Consider the following 24,597-nt stretch of genomic DNA (forward strand, 5'->3'; position numbering starts at 1 on the left):
GGTCTGTTGTTCTGTAATAACAAAGCTTGTGATCCCCCACCTCACACACATGCACATACTGTGCCTCCCCATACTGGGAGATGCGTGTCATTGGTGCAGCTGTGGGTTCTGTGAGGTGCCCTATAGACAGATAAACAAGCACACACATGCACATGTGAACACACACACACACACACACACATACAGAGGAAAGAAAACACAGAAAACACAGAGAGAGGGCTGGGTTGTGGGGCTATCTCTCCTCTCAGTGTACTGCGGTCCATCGACCCTGCATGACTGCTCTCAGCTGGATACGTGTCATCCACAGCAGCCTTGCCTGTTAGGGGGAGAGCGAGGGCTGTGGAGGGTGTAAGGGAGGTGGAAATAAATGGGGAGAGTGGAGCACCAGCAAGGAGGAGAGGAGGAGAGGATGCAGGGGTGATGCCAGGGAGGAAACAGGGGGTGAAAAACGAGAAGCTAAAGAGTGTGGTGATGCGTATGCAGCCTACTCACTGACTTCAGATTTGAACAGGGTCAGAGGTGAAATAAGGTTGTCTGTCAGATGTTACTCTGCATCATAGCTCCCAGGGTCAGAAGGGACAGTAGTCAGCCTCCTCCTTTATCTGATCCTCTCTCCTCTTCTTCGTCAGGCTGTTGTTTACTCACCTCATATATGTCCCCCATCTCTTTTTAATAGGTGTCTGTGGTGATGTTGCCATGTGCCAGCTGCCATCTGCTCTTATCCTTCTTTATTCAGGTAAGACATTTGATGCTGTATGTATATGTAATAAGTGAATATATATGTAAGTGTGTTCTTCACTTCTGAATTTATGGGTAGAGTCTGAAAGTGCACAACTCTTTAAATGAATAGTTTGACTTTTTGCCAAGAGTTAGAGAAGATAAATACCACTCTCATATCTGTCCGTTAAATGTGAGGCTACAGCCAGCATCTGGTTAGCTTAGCTTAGCTTAAAGACTGCAAACAGGGGGGAACAGCTAGCCTGGCTCTGTCTAAAGATAACAAAAGCTGCTTATGGACAGACATGAGAGTGGTATCAATCTACTCATCTAACAATCTGCAAGAAAGCGAAGAATCCTATTTCCCAAAATGTTGAACGATCCCTTTAAAGGAACATAGTGTGTTTGCATGATTTACAAATATGCAATGTGGGTATTTCAGGGGATAGTCTGCCATAGCTGTCAACAGTTGGTTTTAGTTTACATATGAGGCAGATAATACAGCAAATATTTTGTGGTATGAATGAAATTGCTGAAGAACACTGAATATCAAGCAAACACTGGCCACACTGCAACAGGCCAAGAGTATCGTGATAAAAGGTGCCCTCAGATGCAGTACATACAAGCTGTTGACCGCAGGAAGCTCTCACACTTTAGGTTTAAGAGTAAATGAGAGGCTATTCCAATTTCACATCATCCTTTGACACCTAATGGTTGTCGTCTAGGTTTGATTTCCTAACTGCATAGGTTGTGAATGTGATGGTGTTTGTCAATCACAAAAAATACAAGTTTCATACAAGTTTCAAGTCATAAGAGCTGACATGATGTTAACAGTAGTTTACTTGCTTTCTAATAAAGGGGCTCAAACATGCAAAACTCCAATGCCCCTTGAAATATATGTGATATATTCAAAAGTCAAGGGCCTGTCCTGTACTTTATCCTGCTTGGCAATATTGTCTGTAATAAAGAAAGAAGGGACAAAAAGTGAAATATGTTCTGTTTCACAGTGTGTGCTTTGCTTGCACAGTTGCTCTTGAGACAGGAAGCTGGGCTTGGGCACTTTCCAAGAGGTTATAATGAAGCAAACATTCAATTTCAGTGTACGCCATGAGAGCAGTGTAAAAATGCTGGGAGATATTATTTGGCACATTTCTGAGAAATTGACTTCAAGAGCTGCCAATTACATTAAAGCATACCGTCAAAGTAAGGCGTGAAACTGTTGTTCAAGTCGCAGCTCCATAAATATACAATTTTATATGGCACAACACACACACATCCATGTGTATGCACCGCGTACGCAAATGCACACACACTCAAAACAAACACACAGCCACTATCTGCAGCCTTGTTGCAGTGTTGTCCTCAAAACTGAGCTCATTACAAAGTTCCCCTTTGTGTTTCAAAGTGGCCTCTAATAATGATGTAAGTTTGTTTAAAGAGTTTATTTCCAGGAACTCCAGCTATTTCAGTGGAATACTGGAAATCATTCCAAGAGGTTGTACACTTTTTTCCCCAATGCACAAGCATAAACACACACACATAGACACGCACATCTAGCATGTGTGACAGCTTAGAGAATGGATATGAATCTTTCATAGACACCATCAAGGTCCTTCCCCCAAAAAACAGGCATTAAGTTCAATTATATATCCTTCAAATACATGTCAGGTAGTCTCCTGTGGGACCTCTTAAAGTACAGTCATCGGGTACAAGAGTGACTTTAAAAGACCATATCCAGGTGCATCCTACAAATTTGACTTGTGGTTCAAATGGGGTATTAGCACTCCTATCCCTTCTGTAACAATCATTTATCATGTATCCTGATTCTGCGTGTCTCCTGCATGTTTCCTGAACACACTAATTCAGATGTTTGTTGGTTGAGAGAGGAGGAAGCTAAGACATAGAAATAGTCTGCTTTTAGGTCAACCCCTCAGAGAAGCAAAGGTGTGTGTTTGTGCATGTGTGTGAGTGTGTATGTCTGAGTGTGCGTGTGTGGGTGGGTGTTTGTCTGGGTGTGTGTGTGTGTGTTTGTCTGTACGTGTGTGTCATATTACAGAGCAGAGTGGTAAAGGTATGGCAGCCGCCTGCAGAAAAATCTGAGCTGACTGCATCTAAGAGAAGCTTTCATCCTCCTACCTGCCCACCAAAGAGGGGAGACATACTCTCTCTCTCTCTCTCTCTCTCTCTCTCTCTCTCTCTCTCTCTCTCTCTCTCTCTGCTTCACACACACACATAAAGCAGGGTTTAGGCCAGAGATGCCTAAAATCAACAGAAATTTCACTACAAGCTTGCTCCTTGGTCTAGATTGATTTTCATAGTCAAAACGTCAACCTCCAGCTTCTGTCTTATCTCTCTGAGGACTGGAGAGACTGCAAGGGAGACATGAGAGAATTTAAATACCAGTTTAAACTAATTTAAAAGAACAAAGCTATTTCCTACTCAGGGCTTTTCTGACTTTGCATTAGTTAAATAGTTTAAAAGATATAAACACAGAGAGAAAGAGAGAGAGGGACTAGCGTAAGAGCAGGTTATTTATCATACCTTACAGCTGAATCTTGGAATCCTTGGACATCCAGTAATACATTTACATAAAGTTGTGGAACTTGCAAGAAAAGAAAGGTCAGAATCAATGCAGCAGGGCCTGTGATATGCTGACTTTAATACCCCATTTGCACATGCAATATATCTTGATATCTTATGTGAATAAGGAAAAATGCATGTTACTGCAAGGTGTATAAGGCAAGATGCATTGCAATCAGAATGCTATCAGATCAGCCGGACCACATCTGGAGGTGGTATAGCTCGCATTGCAACTTACATTGCATCTTACACATATAAATGCAATCTGTATTTAGTCTCTTCTCTTCTCTTCGACTAAGAATCTACAGCTATGGTGTGAGGCTCCCAAAGACCATGCTAACATGCTGATGTTTAGCAGGTATAATTTTGCTGTCCAAAGTCATTGGAATTTATCCACTAAGGGGTCTTGATTGCCTGTAGAAAACTACATGGAAATCTATTCAACAGTTGTCAAGATATTTAAGTCTGGATGAAAGTGGTGAACCGAAAAACCAACATTGCCATCCCTAGAGTTGAAAGGTCATCTAACTCTATTCCTGCTATCCTCTGCAAGTGAAAAATACATACAGCAGAATCGCTTCCCTTCACCTGGGACACGGCATGGTTTTTGAAAAGTTCACAAGCTCCACCTTCCTCATTTTGACATTGATCACAATAGTGGTATAATCAAGATAGTGAGAAAGCTTATTAACATCAGCTGTAAATGGTCAGTGATCCAGTGTCGTTATCCAGATGTCCAGACACAGATTGCATGTTAATACCATGTGTAAATGGGGTATTGGTCAAGTTCCAATTACCCTGGATCATACACTTCCCTTAATGACCGTCAATGGTATCTTTTGTTAGAACTTCCTTTCTTGGTAAATTCCCACATCTTTCAAAATCTACACCCCCTTTTTTGTAATGTGTGGTTTCTGCTAGAAAGGTGTAGTCTCCGAACCCAAGCTGAGATAACCCTGATGACATCTGTAGGGGACAAAGTTCCCCCCAGAGCTACAGAAGACATGACACAAATGTTAATACAAAGTGCCTTCGTCCATGACTAGTTAATTGACAGATCTGTGAGACATTCATTCAAAAATAAGATAAAATATTATACATTGTCTATTAAAATAGTTCAGGCTTTATCTTAGGAAAGTGGACGTGGAGAATTTTGTTGAACAAGACAGTCAAAACACAGACAGTGATAGCTTTAATTGAGTTGTAAACTATGATAAGTAGCATCAGCTGTTGTTGGCCTCATTGTTGTCAGTTAGCTTGTTTCATGGTAAAATGCATTCAGTCCTCACACTATAATTATGCAAGGGAGAGGGGGAGCAATAAATCTGATAATACACACACACACACACACAAAACACACACATATACTTAGGGGTATAAACTCATGGACGAGCGGAGAATTGTTGGAACAGAGATCAGATTAAAGGAGCTTTTCTGATCTGTGACATGAGAAGGCTGGGCTCATGTATCAACCCATCTAAGCTGGCTTATCCTGATACAACCAGGGGCAAACACACGCGCACACACTTACAAGAAGAAAGTTTACTGGGTGATGTAAGGGAGGGGAGGGGTTGGAGAACAGTGGGGGTACAATATCCAAACAATTCCATATCCCTTTTAGTCATGGCCTGGCTGTGAAGCGGAAACAACTTTGAGCCCTTGTTAACACTGTCCCCAAACTCCACTAAAGGTCTACTTTGCTGTCTTTATACTTTATAGTAACACAACATCGTGCAGCTCCTGACAGCTTTCTGATTTGTCCTATGGTACGTGGATTGACTTGAGTTATATCTCTTCTCCTCTCCTCTGCTCTTCCTCTTCTTCTCTAAGCAGGACTGATGTCCAGATGGTGTGCCCCTCCATGTGTGGTCCAATTCAGCTCTCCCTGACCGTTTCATGGGCCACAAACCGACCCAAGCACCTACGACCACTGCTTGACTCGACCCCACCGCGCACTGTACACCTCACCCTCAACCCCTCACCCCTAACCTTCACCTTCAGCCCCCCACCTCCCTCTGCATCACTCTCTGTCAAGCCTCTCCTCACATTTTGACAATCCTAGCCCCCCCCCTCAGCCCAACATGGTCCGCATTCCTGCTCTAGTCTTGGTCATGATGTGTCGGGGTGTCTTGCTCTCTGTCGGAGACCCGCCCACAACCCGCCGGGAGATCCGCATCGAGGGAGATCTGGTGCTTGGCGGCCTGTTCCCGGTGCACGAGAAAGGTGCTGGGATGGAGGAGTGTGGGCGTGTGAACGAGGACAGAGGGATCCAGAGGCTGGAGGCCATGCTGTTTGCCATAGACAGAATCAATATGGACAACACTTTGCTGCCTGGGGTCTCCCTTGGGGTCCACATCCTGGACACCTGCTCCAGAGACACCTATGCACTAGAGCAGGTGGGTGAGCACGGTCACAGTACATAAACTATGCATGTTTCTCAATGGGAGATGGTTCCAGACAGTATTTAAATACAGTTTTTTGCACAAGATGCTGTTTCTTTGACACTAAAATATGGCTTTTGCAAACATACGTGCCCAAGACATATCATTGGTAAGTTACCAAATTACAAGAAACCACTTTGATAGTTAGTTTTGTGTTCTTTGAACAGTATTTTTAGCTGTTCTTGTATTTGTTTGACTACTTGCAATAAAATAATTATTAACTATTATGTGCTACATTTCTGTCTATGTATATGACAGTGATGAAAGTGATCAAATTCTCAACAAAAGTAAGACTAGAAGTACATCACTGTAATAATACCCAAGTTAGAGCATTTGCTCTCCAAGACAGTCTGTGGAGTGTTCAGTTATATCTGCATTGAACTGTGAATGCTGATACAACTTTTCAGATACAGCACAGTTCAGTTCAGTTTGTTTAATTAGCTGTTTGTTCTCTTGTGCTGCCGGGCGACTTGAACTTTTGCTACATTTCATGTTTAAAAAGTTGCTCTCAAAGTAAGTGGTGTCAGAAGTAAAAGATAAAAGTGCGGTGTTTCCATTTTAAATCAAGTAAAACTATATTTCCTCATTAAAAGGTAATATTCAGGTAAAGTAAATGTACCTCGAAATTCTATTTTATCCACCACGGCTAAGGGATCTTGCCTCAAATGATAACAGCAAATGCTTGATGAAAAATAGAGATTGAAGCTATTTGAGATGAGGGAAATGAGCCGGATATATAAAAAAAAAAGACAGCACTTTCCCTCAGGGATTGTTATCTTCAAAAAATATATTGTATTTTATTGCTGAGCTATTTAGGGATGATGCATCTAGTGATCTTATACAATAGGCTCTTTGACTGATTGTATAAACCCTGGATTCTTGACGTTTGGTTTCCCTAAATGGGTTGCAGGTTCATTGGCTGTTTGTCCAATAGAACAGCAATATGTTATAATGTGCTTCGGTCTCAGAGGAGTTCATTTGTAATTTGTACCCTGTACAGAAAGCATTTAAGAGCCCCTAGTTTAAACCAATGGATTTTTATAGTCCCTTCAAAAAGATTTTGCATTATAAGAAACTGTCAATCAGTCTTTATTTATGTTGCATAATTCTTATACCACAATTGAAAGTGTTTCAAAGGCTGATTAAGAATAAATAGATAATATATACCATATGGTACCCACTATGTTGCGCAGCATTTGATACAAAACATCTATGTGGGCGTGTTACCTAGGCTCTGGAGTTCGTAAGAGCCTCCCTCACCAAGGTGGACGACACAGAGTTCATCTGTCCAGACGGATCTTACGCTCTGCAGGACGACAGCCCACTCGCAATCGCCGGAGTCATAGGTGGATCCTTCAGCAGCGTCTCCATACAGGTAACACACCGCACGCAGGTGTAGGAGTATTTATACTAACACATTTCTTCATCATCAGCTAACTTTAACGTCCTTGGTGGCTTCTTCTCATCATCTGTCGCTCGTCCTTGCACAAGTACCATGACCAAATGTGCAAAAAGCTGACTTCCAGTGACATGCCAGTGCAAGTGTGTCCATGTCTGTGCCACTGCATGTGTGTGTGTGTGTGTACTTTTTTCTTAGAATCAAGTCTTCCATTGGTGTGTTCTTGTGTGTCTCCCCAGCTCTTGTAGCTCTTGTCACAGAGCTGGGTAATTTGCATAGTTTAGCATAAAACCTCCTTCTCCTTTACTCCTCTGTGACTGCACAAAAGCATCCTCCTATCAGTCCTTAAATCCCTAATCTCTGCAACTGTCTCTCTGTCTTCTCTTTCTCACCCTCTCTTTTTCTCTCTCTCTCTCTCCCATTTTATGTATTTCTCTTTTTTTTCTGTCCCTTAAATCTCTCTTCCCTCTCATCACTGCCTACTTCTCTTTTTTTTCTCTTCTTCTTTATATGCATTCAGAGGCACCCCTCGCGGCTATTTGGGGAGAGCTCTGTGTATGCTGACCTCAGCCCCCTTCTTCTCCTCCTCCTCCTCCTCCTTCCTGGGGCAGCCATTGTTAACACATCTGCTCTGTCTCTTGTCCTTCATCACACATAATTACCCCTTGTTTTCTTGCAGCTCATTCTTGTTGCCCTTTGTTGCCGTTGCTGTTGTTTTTACCTGTCTTTTCCGAGGGCAGCACTGTTTACGAGACCCGAAACTGTGCTCAGCTTTCTGATCTCGTGCCAGTGAAGCTAATCCCGCTATTTCTTCATGCCTCTCTACTTGGCCAGTCTGTCTGTTGCTTCCAAAAGTAATAGGGAATTATTTAATGTTTAACCATGCACAACTAAACTCCAATGTTTTGAAGGCATTTACATAGCAGGCATCATTCCTCCCCACCGTCCGCACATGTGTGTGTATGTGACTCTGTGTGTCTGTGTGCGTGTGTGTGACTTGCATTCCAAGCAGAAAACACACAGCAGCCCTCCACTGCACCAATTTTTTCCTCCTTCCCTTTCATTTTTTTTTCTACTCGTCTCTCATATTCAACCCATTCCTACAGTACATCTCCCTTCCCCTCTCTCTCACAGGAAGGCAGCAGCTTTCACTAACAGAGTAAACTCTCCGTGTCCCTACAGACAGGCCTCTTAGCTGGCTGTAGTCATTGTTCAGTGGCAGGTAATGGAGCAATGCGGTTACATTTTGCAGCGTGACCTTCCCTGACATTTAAGTCAACTGCCATCTTAAAACCATAAAACCTGCCTGAAGTACTACAAGCAGCAATCCATGCGTGTGTGTGTGTGTGTGTGTGCACGCGCGTGTGCGTCAGGTGTTTGTGTATGTGTCGATATGTCCTTGCGCACACATCAGTATATGTATATATGTGTGTGTTTTCTAATCTTCTACATTATTAGTCTAATGAGATTCTGACATGTTGTCAAAACAGCTCATCAACTGAGCTATGAATGAAATATAGAAAAGCCCAGAGTGATGCGCTCTAAAAGGATTAAACTGAGGCGCCAACAGAATGGCTGTGTAGTTTGTGTTTATTTGCATGTGTGTGCATGTTTGATTGTATATGTTTACATGTCTTAGTGCGCACGAGAATGTGTAGCAATTATATTTCCACTGTGTTGGCATCTGTGACTAAAATTGTAATGAAGAGAACATGACCGAACCCCAATCAACAGTAAAAGGGAATATTATATGGACATCAGTAGACCCCAGATGATGTCCATCACTAATGCATGAGTCAGTGATTTATTGAACCTCTGTGTGTGTGTGTGTGTGTGTGTGTGTGTGTGTGTGTGTGTGTGTGTGTGTGCTATTTTGTGTCTCTCCCTGTGTATATATGCCTGCACTTGCTGCATTGTCTTTTATCTTCAAATAATCACGTTATGCATGAAGCAATTCCTATCAGTAGCAACCCTCTAAATATGTTCTAATTTTTCCTTTGATGAAAAAATACATTTAGGATCATTCCAATTATTTTTTGTGGGTCTTATTTCCAAGTTTTTGTCAACGTGCCAATCATTTTTGATCAAACCTTCAATACTTGAAGAGGTTGACACACATGGAGATCTGCTCTCCAATACAGACCATTTTAAGAAACCCTCTTACACAACAACACTTCCTCTGCATGTCTTGAAATAGCTGTGGTTTATTGCAGTTAATAATATTGTATTTGATATGTTTTGGCAATAACTACACACATGATTTTCTCTGCTGGCTGACAGTCCTTAGGCAGACATCTTTACTTGCCAGATACCAAGAATCATCTTTTAAAAAGACACTGATGTTTTTTTTCCAGTGAGTGTTGCATATTGTTTTAAGTTTGACTTTTTTAGTCTCCCTTTGCCCCTTTGGACCATATTAGAGGCAGGTGGCTTCTACAAACTAAACCACTATTTAATTCACTTTCTAATGTGTGGAATACCCAGTATACCCAGCAGATATGAACTGAATCTGTCAGAAACCAAAATCCAAGGGGTGGACACATCATTGATAGCGGATACCAGAGAAAGGGTTAATTCTAGCTAACACCCTGTAGCTCACCTGGTAGAGAGGGTGTCCCATATACGAAAGGCATTTACTGCATGTCATCCCCCTTCTCTCCCACCTTTCCTGTCACTATCGGTTGAAGTCAAAAAGCCCAAGAAATGCTCGTAATTCCAGTGTGGCTCTTAGTGAAATCCACATTTTTCACTGAGAGGTTTTTCATCCAGTGTAATACACACAAAAATTGTCTGTTTTTGTTTTTGAGACACTTCACCACTTCTTCGGCGTATCCTCCAGTTTCCCACTCTCTCTCTGTGCACTTGTATGCTTCTTTCAAGTGTCCTATTAAATTAATTGTACAGTAATTGGCACTGTTGCTGCCACCACTCAAAACATTTGCATTGTAAACACTACAAGTAGCTTGATGCTTGACTGCATTCAGTCTTGAGTTTAATGTAGTTCCACACCGCAGGCCTAACTGATGCCATGTGCTTTCAAACTGCGTACCCTCGCTGCTGTAACTTTTGGCTGGAACTCCTACTTTATATAAAATACTTTTTATATATGTTTACGTAAATAAATCAGAGGTTAATGGGACAGAATACAATAAGACTCAGTAAAATCAAACACAAGCAACATGAAATCAAAAGGACTCTTTCAGAATAAAATTATTATCCTTTAAGGTCATGTACAGAGAATGTTGTTAGTCTCTCTACCTAAAATGTATGTGTCTCTCTATAAATCTAAATTACAGTGATTATTCTGAAACAAAACCTTTAGCAAAATATTACCTTATCATTTCATATCTCCATGTGCTGGATAATCCTGAAAAAAATGTTAACAATCAATGTTAAGTTCCTGCAATTCATTAAAAAGTTGTCATAGTTTAATTTTACAAGAGTAGGTTTGGAATTATTTCACCTGATTTATGTCTCATTTTACTGTCTCTCTCTCCTCAGGTTGCCAATCTTCTCAGACTCTTCCAGATTCCTCAGATAAGCTATGCTTCGACTAGTGCCAAGCTCAGTGATAAGACCCGCTATGATTACTTCGCCCGCACAGTGCCCCCTGACTTTTACCAGGCCAAAGCCATGGCCGAGATCCTCCGGTTCTTCAACTGGACGTACGTGTCCACTGTGGCATCGGAGGGTGATTACGGTGAAACCGGTATAGAGGCCTTTGAACAAGAGGCGCGCATGAGGAACATCTGTATCGCCACTTCAGAGAAGGTAAGGCATGGAATAGAAAACAATAGAATATGAGTTAATTTCTGGATATAAGCAGCCATTGCTCAAAGCCAGATACCAAAAAACCCAAACTTTAATCAGCAGTGTCACACTGATGTATGGCCTGAAGCTGCACCAGTAACAATGAGTGGGGCACTACATTTGTGAGCTTATAAAAGTTTGTTTCCATGTCTTATCTTGTCTTACACACAAATGGGGTTTATATTACACTGGTGTTATCAGTTGTGAGCCAGAAAATGAAAGCTTATCTCCAAGAACTCATCCTGGGTACTTTCACAGTCACATTTTTCATCTCATTTGCTACGGGGATGCATGATGGTGCGAGATGGAAGTATAGAAGCTGTTTTTTTTGCTTTTATTCCTATGAATGATGGTGATAAATAATCACAAATATGGGCCGCAAAGCTATTTGGGAGTAGAAGGAGCATTTACAGTACATTTGTCATTACATTCATGACCCTTTTCTGTCCAGGTGGGGCGTTCTAATGCTAAGAAGTCCTATGAAGCTGTGATCCGTCAGCTCCTCCAAAAGCCCAATGCCCGCGTGGCCGTCCTCTTCCTGCGGAGCGACGATGCCAGAGAGCTGCTGGCAGCTGCCGCCAGGCTTAACACCTCCTTCATATGGGTGGCCAGCGATGGCTGGGGTGCACAGGAAAGCATTGTCAAGGGAAATGAGGTCACAGCTGAAGGAGCCATTACACTTGAGCTGGCAGCCAATCCCGTGCCAGAATTCAACCGCTACTTCCTCAGCCTGAACCCGGTCAAAAACCACCGTAATCCCTGGTACAGGGAATTCTGGGAGCAGCGATTCCAGTGCTCCTTGGCTGGCGGAGGAACAGGAGGAGGTGTTGGATTGGGAGAGACGCCTCTCCCACCGTGTGACAAGGACTTGTCAATGGACAAGAATAACTTTGAACCAGAGTCCAAGATCATGTTCGTGGTGAACGCAGTGTACGCCATGGCTTATGCCCTCCATAATATGCAACGGAGCCTGTGCTTCAACACCACCAAACTGTGCGATAGCATGAAGGCATTGGATGGGCGCAGACTCTACAGGGATTACATCCTTAATGTCAGCTTCACAGGTAAGAAAGCTGGAGCAAGAGTCCCAGATAAGGTGTTCAAGGTGGAAGAAGAGTGACGAGAAGTGAATGTTTGAGAGGAAGTTGGGGAGGAAAGGAGAATGAAAGCAAGGAACAGACAAGAATGTGAGTGGTGTGTCTCGTTAACAGTCCTCTCATGAACAACACAGGGATGTTGTCCTTCTCCTCAGCCAAAGCAGCCAAACCACAGAACATAAAAAGTACTGAGACAAATCTGCTTAATTGCTATGTATTGTCAGAGCCAGCCTGCCATTGACACCTATTACCCATGCGTAATTGATACGACACTACAAAGTTGCTTTGAGGAATGAGGGCTGCAGTTAATCCGTCAGCCATATTCTTCTCTCTTGCACTAATGAGATTGTGTGTGTTATAATAGCTCCTATAGCGGGCTGCCGGTCTGTCTGTCAGTCTCCGTAGAGTTGGGAGAGAAGAGACAGAGGATCGGCTTGACTGACAGATGGCGTACAAAGGAAGCGTTATAAATAAACTGCTGTGTCTCGGGGACTGACACAGGTTTAGAGGTGCTTATTCCTCCACCAACCGTGACCAGGAGCAGACATCAAAACAGCCAAACAAACAGCACTAACACGGCAGCTTTGCCACGGGACGCTGGGGAGAGAGCAGGAGGGATGGATGGAGGACGAAAGAACGGCATCACATATGGAGGGAGGGGGACGGAAGCTTACAGATAAGACTGACAAGCAGACTAAAATGAGCAAAGAGAGTTTGGGGTAAGGTAAAAAGGGAGTAAGAGAGGAAAATAGATAGGGAGGGATGGAGGGAAGGAACAAGGGAGCAATGAGGCAATGCCGGAGTGGGACAGCGTGCGTCAGCAGAAGAAGAGGATTCTCTTTGAAATTCCCCATCTTCATTTCTGCTACAAATCAAAGGACTTGGAGCATTTCTGCCTGAGAGGAGGGAGACAGAAAGAAGGGAAGAGAGAGGAAGAGTATGAGTAAGATAGAGAGGGAAGGAGAGAGAGAGAGGAAATAGTCAAGGCGATTGCAGTCGCAGCCTCCGGTTGGCAGGGATGATAACCACTCCCTTATAGGATGCATACAGTGAGGGATGGAAAAGATATGCAGATTCACACATAGAAAGTTTAAAAACGCTGTGGAGTAAGTTGGAGAGGAGAGGAGGTGTTAATCCCACTGTGACTTCCCTACATGTCTATGTCTGATCATCTTTCTCTCTTACATTCTCCTCTCCCACTCCCCCCCCCACCCTGCCACAGTTCTTTCCACTACTGATGTATGTCCATGAGGCACAGGTCTTTACTCTGCAGCAGGGAAAGAGTAACAGCATGTACAAGGATCTTGCGTTCTTTACAGCTCAGTGTCAGTGACAGTGGTGACAGCATGACAAACAACTGTATCGGTAAAAGAAATGCATTCAAAGAATCTGTGAAGACGTTGAGGGTGTTGAAGGTGGCGGCACAGTTAAACTGGGAACTGTGGCAGTGTTTGTTTTTGAGTTGTTGGTTTAACCCCCGGATGACGCACTCACACTGCTGTACATATACATCTCTTTCCATCTACAGTATATAAGGAAGGAGCTGAGGTGAGTTGAGGTTGAATGTGGGGTATAAATACTGCAGCATCACCATCCGCAGTGCTCTCAGTCTGAACTGTAGCAGACGGAAAACCAACACTGTTCAGCACTCTCTATCTTTCTCCCCCATCTCTTTCTCTTACACACACACATGCATGTTCATTATTCACCCTTTACATTGCATCAAAGTTTGATCTCACGTATATCTTCATACTTTCGAACACACTGAATTACTATCACCTGTCCTTAACTTTACCTTCACAACACAGCGGGCTGTGTCTTTAACTGTGGCTGATTTTGTTGTGTGTTACTGACAGCGTATGTGCAGCACTGAGGCAGTATGTTGTGTGGTTAGGAGTGTGTTTTCATATGCCGCTCTCTTCATCTAGTCTCATCGCGCTAGTTGCTATGGTAATGAAGCCGACACTATTGCCAATTGTTGAAGTGATCTGGTAGATCATGGGAACTGCTCCCTACCATCTAGTAATAGACACAGGGGCACATTTGTGCATTTTTATGAGGCCTCGCTACATACTTCGAACACAAAAGGCACACGTACGTTTGCACAAGAGACACATACACAAACACGTGCAAAACAGTCAGCTTTTTTACAAAGAGGCAGCTTGAAATGCTTGTTTTTTTTTTACAGCATGAAATTGCAGACACCCCCAACCCACACACTTCTCAAAGCCATCATTCAACTCCCACCCACCCACCTCCCCGATCTGCAGCAAACATATCAGTATATACACACATGCACGCAGTCTTCTGTTCAAATAGTGGTGATAGATGTGATATTCCCCCTTCTCTGCGCTTTTGTGTGTGTGTGTGTGCGTGTGCGTGTGTGTGTGTGTGTGTGTGTGTGTGCGTGTGTGTGTGTGTGTGCGTGAATGTGTGTGTGTGTGTGATATGTCTGTGTTAGCAGAGGCGGTGTGCCTTCAGGGCCATATTGAGCAGAGAGCTTACTGCAACGTTTAGATGCTAGAGAACAACCTTCACTCCTTCTCTCCCTCATTTTCTCTTCGCACAGTTCCTCTGTCTTTCTGTCTCTGTCTCTCTCTGTGTCTCTCTGTGTCTCTCTGTCTTTTTTCGTCTGTCTTTCTCTCACTCTTCGTCACTCCATCTCTCTCTGTCTCCATTCTCTTTCTCACCCAGAAAGTGTCCTACTCTCTCTCTACATTCAAAAACAGCACATCCCACTCAGACTTCACAAGGTTGCTCTCCTGCCTCCACCGCCTCTCTGTGCCGGTCTGTTCCTCCACTCCTTCACTTTGCTCATCCCTCCATCCATCCTTCACCTTTTCTCTATTGATTTCTCCGTCTAAAGGCTTTCCTTCATCCACCTATATCTCTGCGGCCGTCACATCAGTTTCTTGCTTTTCTCTTTTGCTATCTCCTCTCTTTTTTTCTCGTATTCTTCTCCCTCTTCTCCCTTGTCACTTCCCTCCTTTCTTTGCCCTTATCTTGTCTCTTGGCTCATCCTCCCTCCCAGCACCTCCTGCTTTCGGCCTGCCGTTTCTCTCTTTTGTCTCCTCTATCTCACCACCTTTCTTTCAGTCAAGCCTCAGCTCTCTGCTGCTGCACCTTTACTCTTATACATTTCTCTCCCTTGTTCTAGACTTCCTTCTCTCCACCCTATCTGTCCACTGTTCCCCTGTGGCCTGTTGGTCCGTAGCCCAGGCAGCGCCTCTGTCCCCGGGGACCGAATCCGCAGGGAGAACAAATATAGCTAATGTGATCTGTCTGTGTGTGCGTTTGTGACATGTGAGTGCATATCTGTATATGCTCAGGGATGTGTGTGCATGTGTGTGTGTGTGTGTGTGTGTGTGTGTGTCTGTATGAGTGTGTGTGTGAGTCTCTGTGGGGCACAGATGTGTAAGGTCATCAACCCTCTGAAGGAAGGAAAAGAGGGACAAGAGAGCTTGGCCACACCATTAGCATGCACAGCCGTTGCATCTTTATATTTTACCTGGAACAGATGTGCATTTGTGCATGGACCTATATGCAGGGTTTTCTTTTCTCAAGCTTAAATCCGGGATTCAGGTGAATTGATGCTTGGAAATACAATTCTCAATTCCCTAGCCAGCAACTAATCAACAGCCAGCTTTTGAATTTTGCGTCACACGCTCACACAAAGAAAATATTCACCCTCTCTTGTCTTTATACCTCTCTCTCTCTCCACTTTCAGATTACTTATTCCTACTTATTCCTCCCAAGCCCCTTTGACTCTTCTCTCTCTCCCTGCCTTTAATACCCACAATCCCCCTTGGGCTTCGCTTTAGCCCGACATGGCCGAGAACATAATTAATTTCACAGCTTCTGAATGAAAAGCCTGTTTTCACCATGCTTCTAATTAAGCTAGAATAATAAGGTGTTTCTCGAGTTAGCGGGAATGCTAAAGTATCTCACAAAAATTAAGGATCTGGTTAGGCTGCTTTACAACGGGAGTCTCACCTAACTTTATTAGCTTTTTTCTACTGTTATTTGTTTTCTTAATGTGTTATGTTATATATATTATATTCTTTGGCCCTAGCTGGTTGAAGATGAACGAAGATGAAGAGCAGATTTTGGTTGACAGTGCAATGAAGTATATTCACAGTTGCTCTTTGTTTTGAGGAGTCTAAACATGTAAATTTATCAATTGGGGAGAATGTACTTGAGAAGACATGGTCCACCGTTGGATGCTGGCGACACCTCACATGCAAGGAAAGTCACTCACAGCTGCAAGTAGTGCTGAGGGCTTAGCCTTCTGTGGGTCTCAGCTGGACTGGACTGGGCCAGCGGGAAGTGGATGTATGGATGAGGTCACACAGAATCATCAATCATCACTCTTTTAGGGCTTAAGCTTTGTCATAGTATGTGTTAAGACACAGCACGTGCAGTCCCCAAATTCAGTTATTTGAATTATTTAATTGGTTCGGTTCATGTTTCATCAAAATCACACAGAAACATGCTGGATGGCAATGTCACTCTGTCTGTCCGTCGGTCGGTCGGCCCACCAGTCCAGACTGAAATATCTCAACACCTATTGGATGGATTGTCGTGACATTTTGTTCAGACATTCGTGGTTTGTGTGGAGAGTGAATCCTCCTGACTTTTCCTCTAACCAACTACTGGATGAATTGCCATTAAATTTGGCACAGACATTCATGTTCTGCTCAGGTTGAATTGCAATAACTTTCGTGATCCCTTAACTATTAACTTCATCTAGCACAATCAATATTTTACATTTTTAAATTCGCCCTATACTCACTTTGGTTTATGACCAAATACCTGCAAAACTGTTGACATTCCCATTAGCTGTACTTTGTGTTCAGTGCTAATTAGCAAGTGTTACTACGCTAACAAGCTAAACTGAGATGGTGAACATAGTAAACTTGCCACTGGAACTTTGAGCTCACCAGACTTTTAAATTCAGCCCAGGACAGTGTTCAGGGGAGAGAGTGGCATCCATCAGTCAAGGGCTGCGTGTCTCAGCTCTCTGCAGTCACCAAAGGAGTCTTGGTGGCCTTCGCCAGCTCTAACTTGCACCCTCATACAATTTCCTGATAAGCCGCTCTGTCACGTCAGCAAGGTCGCTGATGTTGGTTATAGGGAGGAATCACCAGTCCTCTGAGTCTATTTTTCTCTGACTGTGATCTGTTAGAGGAAAGTCAAGGACAATACAGCGTCCTCAAATGGGTCTGTAGGCTAATGCCGTTATCTCCTCAGTCTGTATTACACGTAATTACCACATACAGCTAATTAGGCTTCAGCACACATCTAAGGTCCTAATAAGGTGCAGTTATGATAATTAGCTAGTGGCAAAGTGTTTCTGTGAGTGTGTATGGGTGTCTAAGAGGAGGAGGCCCGGCTTGTCTTATTGCTCAGTGTTATTAGCAGACTTTATTATCTGCCAACTTGCAGTATAATGGATTCATATCTCTTCTCCGTCTGAAGATATTATCAGAGCCTTCTTATTGAAATCATTTTCATTTAGCTGTCACCTAAACATTTAGCCCCAAAATCCAAAGAAGACTTGACACTTGGAATTTCCTGTGACAGAGAGAGAGGAGAAAGATAGAAGGTTGTGCTGTCTCTGTGATTTATGGATTTCATAAACCCTAACCCCCTCTGCTGCCATCTGACACGCCATTCTTCTCTGAACACACTGTGCTTTCACAACAATAGCACAGCTTTAGCCCTTGTCAGTGTTGCAAGCACATACACACACACACACATTCACACACACACACGCGCCACTAACAGCAGGGTCAGAGCTTTGGTTCAGTCAGCACAGCCTCCCACAGCGCTCAGAGCAATACCTTAACCATCACACTGTAAAGTGAAACCTAATGGAGCTTCCACAGGCGTGTGTGCACGCACATCCTCACACAGACATACACACTTTTCAGCCATATGTGTTTAGATTAATTCCACTGATCCTAAACTGTACGTTTGGAGAAAGAATTAGTCCGGTGATTTCTTACCCAATGACACAGAGATATGAGGAAGGCAGCGCAGTATCATCAATGCTGCTGTGCACTGAAGACCAAGAGCCTTGTTATACATTGAAGAGTGATGCTTTATAAACCCAGCGTACGCTGAACTATCCCCAGCCACATCATCATTTGACAGGGGAGGCAGCAGCGTATAACACTCAGCCCTGTACAGTGTGTCAGCAGCACAGAGTTGATTGCTCTGCTGTACGGACAGAAGTGGCAGTGTAGGAGTGACATGCACTTTGTCTGTGTCAAAACGACCAAGTGTCAGCACTGCCAGGTCCAACACTTCCTGTAACGCATCAAGAAGTTACTCCCAGTCCATGGCTGCTTCTTTCCATCGGTATTTTTTTAAAAATGGTTTCAGCATCCTGCCAATTTTACAATCTCTTCTATTCCCACATCCTCAGGGTAGATGGTAATCCTTTCATAACAACTTGTGTACAAACCAATTTGGCAGTTTCAGCAGTGTACCTCCCTCACATAAGAGACCCAGAGGCTAATTCTATCAATGTGTGGGTAGCTATAGCACTGCCCAGAGATGCAGTCCTCTGCTTTCATGCCTATATGACTTTATGGGCAGTTTGTTAATGATGCATTTGGTAATAAACTTTGTCAGATCGGAATTTAGAGCAGCATTTCTGTCCCTATGTGACCTTAGGGAAGGATGGGAGGCCATTGATACACACAGACATCACCAAGCATACCAGGCATTTATAGCCTCTTAGCAAATACTTTTGTAACTGGCTGGCTTTCAGTAATGAAAACACTATTGTAATGCCCTTCACTGTCTGTTCTGGACTCCTAAGGCTTAACTGACCATGGCGTATTGTCTCTGTCCCCACTGCTGCTTTTAAGAGGCATCAATGAGACATCAATGAGATGCTTGTTTGTGATTGTTTAGCTTTAATCTCCTTTTTCCACTCGTCTTATCACTTTATTTTCCTCTCTTTGTCTCCTCTCACCCCCTCCAGCCCCAGGCAGTGAGACAGCAGTGAAGTTTGATTCCCAGGGGGACGGCGTGGGCCGATACAACATCTTCAGCTACCAGCGTTCTGCCGATCGTTACGGTTACGTGCCAGTAGGTGAATGGGCAGAGATTCTGAGTCTGAGCAGCGATCTGATTCACTGGCCCAGAGAGGTGGTGCCCACCTCGCAGTGCAGCGACCCCTGTGAACGCAATGAGATGAAGAAAATGCAGGCAGGTAGGAGACTGAATTTCAACAATGCTCTTTTTTGTCATAGCGACATACCATACCAAGCAGCAGTGCCTTTTGAAAAATCTCAGACTGTCACTCTGCTGTTTATATTCCTGTTTCCCAGGTGAGTACTGCTGCTGGATCTGCACAGCCTGTGAGCCTCATGAATACCTGGCTGATGAGTTCACCTGCTCGCCCTGTGCTCCTGGCCAGTGGCCCACTGATGACCTGACGTCCTGTTACGACCTTCCTGAAGACTATATTATGTGGGAAGATGCCTGGGCCATTGGTCCAATTACCATCGCCTGTGTAGGGTGAGATTTGCTGGTTATTGTCATATATTTTGTTAAATATATAGCTCCGACCTACTTGTGTAATAGCATATAAGCACGTATCAAAACGATGACTTCATGAAAGTTCTTGTCTGTTTGGCTGCATAACTTCTCCCCTGTGCACAGGTTCATGTGCACCGGTCTGGTGTTCTGGGTGTTTATCAGACACAACCACACACCGCTGGTGAAAGCTTCAGGCAGAGAGTTATGTTACATCCTCCTCTCGGGAGTCTTCATGTCCTACGCCATGACTTTCCTCTTCTTGGCCAAACCTTCTCCTGCCATCTGTGCGCTGCGGCGCCTCGGCCTGGGCACGTCATTTGCTGTCTGCTACTCCGCCCTCCTTACCAAAACCAACAGAATCGCCAGGATTTTCAATGGCGTGAAAGATGGAGCGGGTGCAGTGAGGCCACGCTTCATTAGCCCGTCCTCTCAGGTGAGTGATTGCAGCATCATGTCCATCCATCTGCATCAGTCAGATGGCTGGATGGACAGACAGACAGTGGGTCTCGATGACCTTACCTACCTCTCCTCCCTTCTTTTTCAGGTGTTCATCTGTCTGAGTTTAATCTCCGTCCAGTTAGTGATGGTGTCAGTGTGGCTGCTGCTGGAGGTTCCCGGGACACGGCGCTTCACGTTGCCAGAGCGACGTCAGACTGTCATTCTCAAGTGTAACGTACGCGACTCCAGCATGCTGCTGTCACTGGGATATGACGTGCTCCTGGTCATCCTGTGTACTGTGTAAGTGTGTCATAAAGCATTTTGATTTGTCATGATGAGTACATAAAAGGTTCCATCTAAAGTGCTTTATGTTCCCCATCCTGGGCACTTTGTTTGCTGTGTTTTGGTGGCATGTTTTCATGCACACCTGGAAAAAACCTTGTTACATTTTGCTGTGCAACAATTGTGATGGGCTCTTTCAATTTAAGAAGTTTTGTTTTCATATCATCAATAATTTCAGTAAAGTAGGTGTCAGTTTTTTTCCAGATGGTGTCTGTCTGATCAGAAATATGATTGTCTTCTTCTAGGTATGCCTTCAAGACCAGGAAGTGCCCCGAGAACTTCAACGAGGCCAAGTTTATTGGATTCACCATGTACACCACCTGTATAATTTGGCTGGCCTTTCTTCCCATCTTCTACGTTACATCCAGTGACTACAGGGTATCTTCTTGAACACACACATACACACAAATTCTTGTCTCTTTTAGACATTGCATTGACCTACCTTCATTTCTTGTTGAGTAACCCTGATGCTATCCATAACTGCTACATGACCAGTCCCAACCCAACCAAATGTAACCACAATCTTGACGGAGAAGTTCAACATTTCGGCTTTATCTTTCTTGCCAAGAGTTAGATTAGAGCATCGATACCACTTTCATGTCTGTACGCTAAATATGAAGCTACCGCCAGCAGCTGGCTAACATAGCTTAGCATAAAGACTGTAAACGGGGAAACAGGAGTAAACTGCTGATAAAATCTGCCTGCCTGCAGAAGTGTTTATGGGGGTTATGTGCCAAACGTTTTCTTGTCCTGTTTATGCCATGTCAGTTGGCTGCTGGCTGTAGCTTCATATTTACTTCATCTAGCTCTCAGCAAGAAAACGTATCCCCCGAAATGTTGGATTATTCCTTTAGCCCCAAAATTTAATGATTTACCTTCTGGGGACCAGTTTTTTTATCCTCAAATAGGAGGGGGGTGTCTAAAATGTAACTGCATCAGCAGTTTTGTGTTACTTAATACAAGCACACTCGTAACAAAACAGTGACTACACAGGTGTAGTGGCAACTTAAACAATTTCTAATCCTTGTAGCAAATGTCCCAGCTCTGCAGTATTGGGGTGGCCAACAGACAGGCTCCGTCAAACTGCTGACAAACGTCCAGATTTAACAGAAAGGGGAGTGAGTGTTCACCTGATCCATACAAATCTTAAGCATACACACACCTTAAGCACACACTTCCCCACACACACACACACACACACACACACACACAGTGCACTGTATCAAAGGGCATAAGAGAGGAGTGCTGATGCCAGGGCTGCTCATTTGATCCCTGTAGAAAACAGCTCACTTTCTCACTACCCTCTCTCTCTCTATCTCTCCCTGGAAATAAGCATTTCTTCGGCCTTGTAATCTGACTTTAAGATTAGTCCAGTAGAGGCATAACATCACCAAAATGCACAACCACCCACTCACACACACAAAAGTATGTACACACACACTGTGGAGATGTTGAAGGGTTGATTACTGATGTGCTTCTCTGTACAGTACTGTGATTGTACTGTGAGTTGCTGTTATTCAACCCTGTAACCCTCTCTAACACTTTTCAGCCACACAAAGTTAGACACCGCAGTGATATGGCAACCTGAAAGGCACATACAGCATACACCTCTCCAGACCTACAGTATACCTAAGATTGTATTTAGCATTGATTTTTTGCAATAAATCGCAGAGAATGAAGCCAAAGCTACCACTGACATACCGTTAAGTTTGGCCTCTGTGGTCTCTGTTTATTAAGTCTTTTATTGATCCATCCTGTAATTGTTAACCTCTGGACTGTTGCAAGGTAACAAAGTCTGCCAATAAAGAGTTATATTCTTTTTACAGGCCTCATTGGCTCTGTGTACATACAGAGATTGGTTAATTACTTTAGGCATTTTTATGCTCTAAATATATCTACTGTTTATCGAATTGACTTTCATTTATTATTGTTTTATTTTCTGTTAAGCACTTTGTAATACACGTCCAAAAAGTGCCTTTGAAAAATGTTCATTATTACAGATTATTATCATCAAATTAGCGCTTAACGGCAATTACTTCCAACCACATTAGCATAAGATTTATCCATCAAAGTCTGGCTACTAATTACTGTCTCGTCCTTTTTTCCTTTTCTTTTTTTCTCTGCAGGTTCAGACCACTACCATGTGTATCTCAGTCAGTCTGAGTGGCTTTGTGGTCCTGGGCTGTATGTTCGCTCCCAAGGTCCACATCATCATGTTCCAGCCCCAGAAGAATGTGACCAGCCACCGGCTCAACCTCAATCGCTTCAGTGTCAGTGGGGCTGCCACCACTTACGCATCTCACGGTAGGTTACATGCAGTTACCTCATTTTTAAAGAGACAGGGTTTGAAGCAGCACTCTCTTGGTGTTTTTTTAATGCCTCTGTCAAATGGGCGTTTTCAGCATTCAGTATTCAGCAGAACAGTCACTTTTGCAATAGGGGATAAAAAATCTTGAATTTTAAAGTATCTAGGTGTTTGTTTTCTGTATTTGTATATATTTGGTTCCTATAGAGCTACAGAACTCTTAAGAAGTCTCCAAATATGGACCACTATTAATCCAAAGGTGTTACCTTCACAGTAATGTATGATTGACAGGTTCAATCATGAGCTAGTTAGACTGTAAAGAATGGCATCCTGTTGACAGAGCTGCAGTATTGAACGGTAAAACGAGATGAGAAGCATGCCCCCAAGAAGTGACTGGAATTTTTAACTAACTGACAACTAAAAATATGTATATATTAACCATATATGTAGCACACATGGCACCCAAGAATACATTCAAAACCACATTGCTTAATTGGACTCAAAAAAAAGATCATCAAAGGGCTGGGTGCAATTCCAGGCAGGTTTTTACAAATGACTTGTAAAGTCATGGCAGTGATACTATATTTATTACTATTAAGTTAGGTTTGCATTTACATCACCACTCATATTTTAGTGTTAGCTTTAGCTTAGACATTAAATGGCTTGTTTGTATTGTTAGATTGTTGTTAGATACATCAGAAACACAAATACACTGCGAAATACAGACTTAGTTATGCCGTTCATTGTTGTTGGATTGTTGCGTTGAACCTACATTGTGCTTGTATCATAAAGAAAAATGCTGCTCTACTTCAAATTACATTTGCTCTTTGCTTGTTTCAGTACTAACTTCAGGCTGTTGTGGTTTTCCGCTGCTCTGACTCAAATATCAACAAGAGGCCGTGCAGTTTGTTTGTTACCTGCACAGGTGTGCACCATGGCTAAACAGCCAGTGTCATCTAGCAACCATATCTTGATGCCTTGATGACGTCTTAATGACATTTGAGTCATTTATGTCACACTCTTCAAGCTTTCTATACTGTAGCTAATCATCACCTGAGGAAGGCTTTTATGAGCGGTTATCTAACGTCTAAGAATGCTTGATTTCTGTCTTTCTATCTAATTATCTTCTTCTCTCTTGTTCTATCTCTTTTTCTAGCTTCTGTCAGCACCCACCACGTCCCAACCGTGTGCAACGGGAGAGAAATCGTTGACTCCACTACGTCCTCTCTGTGACCACCCAGTCCACTCTCTAAATCTGCCCCTGCGACTGTTAGCCAATCCATGAACATTATCCTCCTCAAACATCATTCCCCACCTCATACACACACTGTATACACTCACACACAGACATATACATATGTATACATACACACAAATACGCGCACAAACAAACAAACAAACAAACAAACAAACAAACAGACAACCTTCCTTGTGGACTAGAACTGTATTGTTTCATAAATGTAGAAAGTGTGTAACTATAATTAAATTATTTTCTAGGGATGTACATACATGGAATCGACATTGTTGTAAGTAGAGAAACAAAAGAACAAAAAAAGTTTTTAGGAGGAATTTTTGGAGCCTTTGTTTTTGATAGCTTTGTTATGATGCGGTGTAAATAGACATGCGCTTGATCATGGTAGGAGGGTGTGTGTCCCTCAGTCTGGATGCACATTTGTGGCTCTGCTTGCCTCACCTGCAATACCCCACAGACTTTTTATTCTCATGCTTTTTTGTAGGTCTCATTGTAATAACCAATTATGTATGCATTTCTATTGTGTATCTGTACATTTGTATATTATACTACTGATGGTTCAAACAGCACAATGTTGACAGTCTTGTAACCCTAGAATGAATGTGGGCAAAAAGGATAAACCAGATAGTATAAGCTGGCTGGAACGGACATGTACAAAAAAA

General features: G+C 43.2%; 1 protein-coding gene across 3 annotated transcripts; it reads left to right on the forward strand.

Moving 5' to 3' along the window:
* The first annotated feature begins 5,378 nt into the window (after nucleotides 1–5,378).
* Nucleotides 5,379–23,916, forward strand: grm3 (glutamate receptor, metabotropic 3). Of its 3 annotated transcripts, XM_070908005.1 has the most exons (12): nucleotides 5,460–5,693; nucleotides 6,970–7,113; nucleotides 10,639–10,908; nucleotides 11,399–11,773; nucleotides 11,813–12,011; nucleotides 19,039–19,269; nucleotides 19,388–19,577; nucleotides 19,722–20,031; nucleotides 20,143–20,336; nucleotides 20,624–20,756; nucleotides 22,505–22,682; nucleotides 23,840–23,916. In XM_070908005.1, the coding sequence occupies exons 1-12, from the start codon at nucleotides 5,529–5,531 to the stop codon at nucleotides 23,914–23,916; spliced, it is 2,466 nt and encodes an 821-aa protein (XP_070764106.1). In that variant the 5' UTR covers nucleotides 5,460–5,528. The 3 variants fall into 3 exon arrangements, with proteins under 3 accessions (XP_070764105.1, XP_070764104.1, XP_070764106.1); XM_070908004.1 differs by having other exon boundaries at nucleotides 5,379–5,693; nucleotides 11,399–12,011; nucleotides 22,505–22,686; nucleotides 23,850–23,916; XM_070908003.1 differs by having other exon boundaries at nucleotides 5,379–5,693; nucleotides 11,399–12,011.
* The last annotated feature ends 681 nt before the right edge of the window (nucleotides 23,917–24,597 follow it).

The sequence above is a fragment of the Enoplosus armatus genome, chromosome 6, assembly GCF_043641665.1.
Source record: "Enoplosus armatus isolate fEnoArm2 chromosome 6, fEnoArm2.hap1, whole genome shotgun sequence".
In the NCBI taxonomy this organism is placed as follows: domain Eukaryota; kingdom Metazoa; phylum Chordata; class Actinopteri; order Centrarchiformes; family Enoplosidae; genus Enoplosus; species Enoplosus armatus.